A 6462-nucleotide genomic window follows, 5' to 3' on the forward strand; every position below is an offset into this window, starting at 1 on the left:
GAGGATGACAGCTAACATGGAGGATGTGACAGCTACATGGAGGATGGATGACAGCTACATGGAGGATGGATAGTACGGGATACAGTCAGGAGCGATGACAGCTACATGGAGGATGCAGCTACATGGAGGATGACAGCTACATGGAGGGGGATACAAGCTACATTACAGGATGACAGCTACATGAGAGGATGACAGCCTACATGCGATGGATGACAGCTACATGGAGGATGGATGACAACGCCTACATGGAGGATGGATAACAGCTACATGGAGGATGACAGCTACATGAAGGATGAACAGCTACATTACAGGTATGACAGCTCACATACAGGCCAGGATGACAGCTACATACAGGATGACAGCTACATGCAGGATGGATGACAGCTACATGCAGGATGGATGACAGCTACATGAGGATGGATGACAGCTACATGCCAGGATGGATGACAAGCTACATGCAGGATGGCATGCACTACATGAGGATGACGCTACATGCAGGATGACAGCTACATGAGGATGACAGCTAACGATGAGGATGACAGCTACATGGAGGACAGCTACATGGAGGAGACAGCTACATGGAGGATGACGCTACATGCAGATGGATGACAGCTACATGCAGGATGATGACAGCTACATGCAGTATGACAGCTACATGGAGGATGACAGCTACCATGGATGAGATGACAGCTACAAAAAAACTACCCTCACCACCTGTGGGCGGCCCGTTAGGAAGTCCATGATCCAGTTGCAGAGGAGGTGTTTTTGTCCCAGGATCCTTAGCTTAGTGATGAGCTTCTTGAGGGACTATGGATGGTTGAACGCTGAGCTGTAGTTCAATGAATAGCATTCTTCGTACAGGTTTGTTCCTTTGTTCCAGCTGTTTTTGAGCGTATTGCAAATTGTGAGTGGCGCTTTGCTGGACTCCGTCCGCATCCAGGCAATCTGGAAAGAGCAGAGGCGCCACCTCCACTGCATACAGGACCCGCCCGGTGTACAGCTGTACACCGAGACCGGCAAAATCACCAAGGGCGGCGTGATTTTGCCGGTTTATCGCTGCGCACGGGGCTCCACATCCTTGGAGTCATTCCACCTCCACCTCAACCGGTTCATCCCAGGTAATTGCTGTTGTTTAAGCTTAAAGTAATGCTTCATGTTTAATGTTAACAGCAACAGCTGTTGGAACGAGGACCGTGCGCAGGCGGCAGTGGAGGGAAAGAACAGGCAGCCCCTGCTCTCCTAATCGTGCATTGTTCTCTCAGGTACCAGGGCAAATGCCATGCATTTCCAGGCATTCCTGTTGGATGGACTGGTGAGGTGGAACGAGGACCGTGCGCAGGCGGCAGTGGAGGGAAAGAACAGGCAGCCCCTGCTCTCCTACAGTGGCCACCTGCAGCACATCCTTAACCTTAGCAGCCAAAGGGTGCTTGGCAAAGAACAGGTTAAGGACTACACCAAGCCTAGCGAGTACACGGGTAAGTCGAGTAAGAGAATGAACATTTACATCAATTGCATTAATTACATCCCATTAACACTTCCCTACTCTGCTTTTGAATGCACTCTGATTATTTTTTGTTGTTGCTTTAATAGGGGAACTCCTCGGAGTGGAGTACCTGTACTCGCAGACTGGCAGAGTGCTGCAGGATGTCAGCGCGGACCCTGACCTTCCGGAAGAGACATCCGCCGTCGAGCAGCTCGACGAGGAGGACGAGGGCTTTCAGGAGGAGGATGTGGACCAGACAGTCCACATCCCTCATGTCGCTACTATGAGCGCCCCGTCCTCCAGCTCAGCGGCACCTCTGTCAGGGGAACCCGCTGACGCACCTCTGTCAGGGGAACCCGCTGACGCACCTCTGTCAGGGGAACCCGCTGACGCACCCAGGTCTGGGCCATCCAGTCCCACCGCCCCTGAAGACGGAAGCTCTCCTGAGGCCCCTGATCGACACGGTTCTCCTCACCCTGACCACTCCTCTGATTCAGAGGTAATTATAATTGACCCTTTATGTTGTTGTTAAAAAAGAAAAATGCTATTGCAACCTCTTTGAAAATAAGGAATTGTGACAAACTCAAGACCAGTTTCAGGTGTTTAATAATACCAAGGATGTTATCAGCTGAGTGCATCCATTTAGAAAGTTCACAACACGTCTTATTCTCTTCCCTTGAAGGCGTCACCTCCCCAGATCTACATTTTATGACCACAATGACTTTGCCCTCCTTTCCCCTGTGGAATGTCCATGGTCCTCTCTTTGTCTAGCTGTCCATCTTCTGTGCCTGACCCTGATCTCTGATCCTAGGCAATTTCCTCTTATCTGATTAGGTCATGGTTTCTAAATTAGCAAACACAAAGTTTCATGACCTAAACTCCATTAATACTCACACTAATCATTCACTAAACAGGATGAAAAAACGAACTACAGTTTAACTTGAAACATGTTACATTTTAACAGAATCCATCAGTGTGACTTTCAAAAATAACATCTCCTATTTCCTTTTGTAGAAGAATCTTATGTGTTACCCCCTAAATGTGTGACATCGTCCTCATCGTTTCTTCCATGTCTCTTTTTTATCTTCAGGGGGAGACGAAAACCTCTGATGCAATGCCGGCTACCAGCATGTCCGTAGGCTTGCCAGGCCTTGTGGGTGGGAACCGTCAGGCTGTCGACCACAGGGTAGACGTCTGTGGAGCTGTGGCTGGCGCTGCCAGACCTCGACAGCAACGCTATCTACCCGCCACACAGAGAGACGTTCAGGGCTAGTTTCAATCGGCAACCGAAGAGTGGAATCGCCATTGCTCCCTCAGGGGAAAAGACTTCTCTTAAAACGATTTGAGAATAAAACTATTCGATTTCTCGCACCTTACATTATATACTGCCTCTCACTAGAGAAATTCATAGGAATAGTCACGTATGCTTCATTAACTTTGGCTATCATTTATTTTCATAGTTCTTCTAATTTATTAAATCTTGCTTTCAGTTCCTTCTCGACTCAACTCGGGCCCGAACATGGATTGCCGAACATGGACCAGCCGTTAGGTGGAGGCAAATGTTGCTAGTAACAGCAATCGTGTCAAATCTCGATGAAACTGCACCCACAACAGATCCCTCTCTGCTGTGCCCTCCCCTAAGTGAAATAGCAGTGGCGCTTCCACAGTCGTGCAACTACGTCCACCAAGGGAGGGTCCAGTACGGATAACGTAGCTACACGAGTTAATTGACGCCAACCAACCTTCAGCTCGTTGACTAATCAAAGACCCATCACAATGTAAATATAACTATGAATACTTGGTTTAAAATATGAAGCCAATGATGACTAATGACAATTTGTGTGACAGCTTTTGTGTTTGTTTTCTCTCTCTGTTTCAGGTACTCCCGGCGTCAGAGGGAGAGGATGGTGCTGCAGCAGGGATTGGGGCTCGCTCCTGCACCCAGTGTCACCACCCAGCCCCTCCACTACCAGCGGAAGGGAATCCAGGCACTCTTCCCTTTCCCTACGCCGCCCCCCCCGGTCCCACGCCAGAACACCCAGCAAGGAGGGCACGCCCACGCGCCCATTCTGCCAGCACACCTGGAGCAACAACCTCCCGCACTTCCCGGCCCCTCCCAAGCCCAAGGACCACAGACGGGCTCCTCTRTACCTCCTCCGGTGCCAAGGACAACGGCTTGGAGGAGGAAGAGGATGGCGGAGGACAAAGAGGAGGGGACAGCCGGGAAGAGAAAGCAACGTGAGCATTACGTCTGCTCCAAATGCGGGTTGCCGAAGCGGCGGGAGACGGGGCACAGCCGCTTCGGCGCCATGGCGTTCTGCTCTGTTGCTGCGGGGGGTAAGACCGTGGCCCAGTGGCTGGCGGAAATGAAGGACACTAAGGGGCGAGGTGAAGGACACTGAGCCACTGGCTGGGTGGTCGGACGTTTTTATTGTAAATAGTTCCCTGTTCCCCTCTACCTGGACCGAGACCTTGAACGCGGTGTAGAGGCTTGTGTGTGTCGAGGACCCTATATAGACTATATTGTCTGTAGTCTATAAGACTACTGGTAGGGTAACCCCATGGTAGGCAGTTCTGAGGAACTATATTGTCTGTAGTCTATAAGACTACTGGTAGGGTAACCCATGGTAGGGTTAGACTACTGGTAGGGTAACCCATGGTAACCCATGGTAACCATGGTAAGCAGTTCTGAGGGGAGACACCAGACTAACGTCTGTCCGTTCCCAAGGCAAATGCTACGTTTTATGAGCACATGGCATTTTATTTACATAGTTTCGAATAAAAGAGTGACATATACAAAGACGAGAAACAGATTCGATTGCCAAACTGTAAATTAAAAAATTATAGACATTAAAATATACATGTACAAATCAAACATGATTTAGGGATGCGAAATATCCATGGAAACTCAACTTCTTGTTAAGAGCTAATGTGTTTTTTACAGACCAGCAGACAATTGATTATTTTATTGATTCACCTTTATTTAACCAGGTAGCTAGTGAGCAACAAGTTCTCGATATTACCAACTGCGAACTGGCCAAGATTAAAGCAAAGCATGGGTGACACAGACAACAGAACAAACAGAGGTACACATGGGGAATAAACATGGGAATAACACAGCCAATGAACACGGAAGCAGTCAGGAATCAGAGTCAATGACACAGTAGAAAAACAAAATAAAGTCTATATAGATTGTTGTGCCAAAAGGGCAGGGCAATGTTTAAGATAAGAAATAACGCCATGAGTAGCGGAAGAATAATGCGAATGCATTCCAGCAGATTAAGACGACTGGCAGTAAGACTAGACCACCTGAGCCAGAAATCGAGAATGTGCAAGTAGCAGATACTGGTGTGCAAAAGAGCAGAAAAGTAAATAAAAACAGTATGGGATGAGGTCAGTGATGGGTGGGCTTTACAGAATGGACTTGTGGTACAGCGTGCAGCATTGGTTAAGCTGCTCAGAAGCTTGATATAGGAAAACGAATGATAAGCATGAGAAATAGCGTTACCTGTTTTCTCCAAGTATTAGACATTTCTGAATCACAGTTCATGGCCCAGGAGGCGCGCATTTCTTCAAAACCTGCTCGTGAGGGTAAGCCAATCAGACTCAATAGCTGCAGCGCCTCTGATTGCATCCGCGAAGAATTACGATTAAATTAGACTCGGAGGATTGGTGAGGATACACCTAGCAGCGGACGGGATTGATTTAAATAGGCCTAATGCGATAGCATGAGTTGTAATAGACAAGACTATTTTTTATTATTATTATTTTTAATCGTGACACGCACCTTCTAATTTAAACAGTTAGCTATTACAGTGAAAGAAATAGAACTATCGGTTGGAGTAGAGCGCAGTTTTGAGACAGTGAAGGAAGTGATTACATGAAACAAACGATAGCACATGTTTGGCAGTCTTCAAACAATTTTTTTAGAAAATGCAATGGTTCATTGGATCAGTCTAACCACCTTTCGCAAATACCGCTGCTTGGCTGTCAACTCTAGTCGCCAATATCTAAGAAGTCTCCACGCGTGTGCGTGTGAATGGCCTTTCTCTGTGCAATTTCAGGAAGAATGAATAGCGTAACAGAAGCACAGATTATGTTAAAATACTTTACTAATAATACTTTTACCAGATCTATTGTGTTATATCGCAGCCTACATTCCTTTCACATTTCCACCAAAACTCAAGTGTATCCTTTTCAAATGGTACAAGAAAATTCGCATATTCCTCACTTCAGGGCCTGAGGCGCGCGGCAGTTAGATATTGGGTATGTCATTTTAGAAGCGACACTTGAGGGAAAAAAAAGGGCCGATCCTTCAAGAGGCTTTTTAAGTAGCCATGTAGACAATTTGAGAGCACCAGGTCAAAAAGGGGATCAACAGACACAGAAAGGCTCATCTCGTCGTAGAGTTTTAATGATGAACCAATGAGTATACAAGTTGGTCTGTGCTGAACCAGAGGGAAAACAGACTGAACAGAGAGCATTAGTTTGCAATGTAGAAAATCCAATAAACAAATAAATAACACCTTAAATAATAAATTGTCAGCTCAATCTCGACTACACAATTTACAATGATAGAAAAAAAAAAACATAATTCCTCTCATGGGAATTAACATTACACAACACCAACTAGGCTAATCAATAATAGTTATACATGGTATGAGAACTGGTGAAGTAACGCCCTTCATGGATCTTCTAGAGCTGGAGTTGATCAAAGGAAAAATCATTTTAACAAGTGTATTTGTGTGTGACTTGATCTTGCTGGTATTCTGAACCTAGTTGTAATTTCTATCTTAAACTGTAGTTGGAAGGCTTTCCCGCATAATCTCCAGATGTCTTCTTTCCAAATATACCAAGTTTTTGCATTGTCAGAATGCACGTAATTACACATGAATGAGACTGTTACTTTTGCATGAATCTAGTTTAGGCGGGAAATCTTACATTTGGCCAGGTTTTCTCTCGTTATTTCATGTGTGTCA

General features: G+C 46.2%; 1 protein-coding gene across 1 annotated transcript in view; it reads left to right on the forward strand.

Moving 5' to 3' along the window:
* The first annotated feature begins 492 nt into the window (after window positions 1–492).
* LOC112078639 (uncharacterized) overlaps window positions 493–6462 on the forward strand; it is a 33161-nt gene continuing 27191 nt past the window's right edge. The window contains exons 1-4 of the mRNA XM_070442106.1: window positions 493–597; window positions 881–1118; window positions 1263–1475; window positions 1591–1982. Of these exons, the coding sequence (XP_070298207.1) occupies window positions 493–597; window positions 881–1118; window positions 1263–1475; window positions 1591–1982 (948 nt within the window). The remainder of the gene's footprint in view (window positions 598–880; window positions 1119–1262; window positions 1476–1590; window positions 1983–6462) is intronic.

This window comes from Salvelinus sp. IW2-2015, unplaced genomic scaffold (assembly GCF_002910315.2).
Source record: "Salvelinus sp. IW2-2015 unplaced genomic scaffold, ASM291031v2 Un_scaffold5993, whole genome shotgun sequence".
NCBI lineage: Eukaryota > Metazoa > Chordata > Actinopteri > Salmoniformes > Salmonidae > Salvelinus > Salvelinus sp. IW2-2015.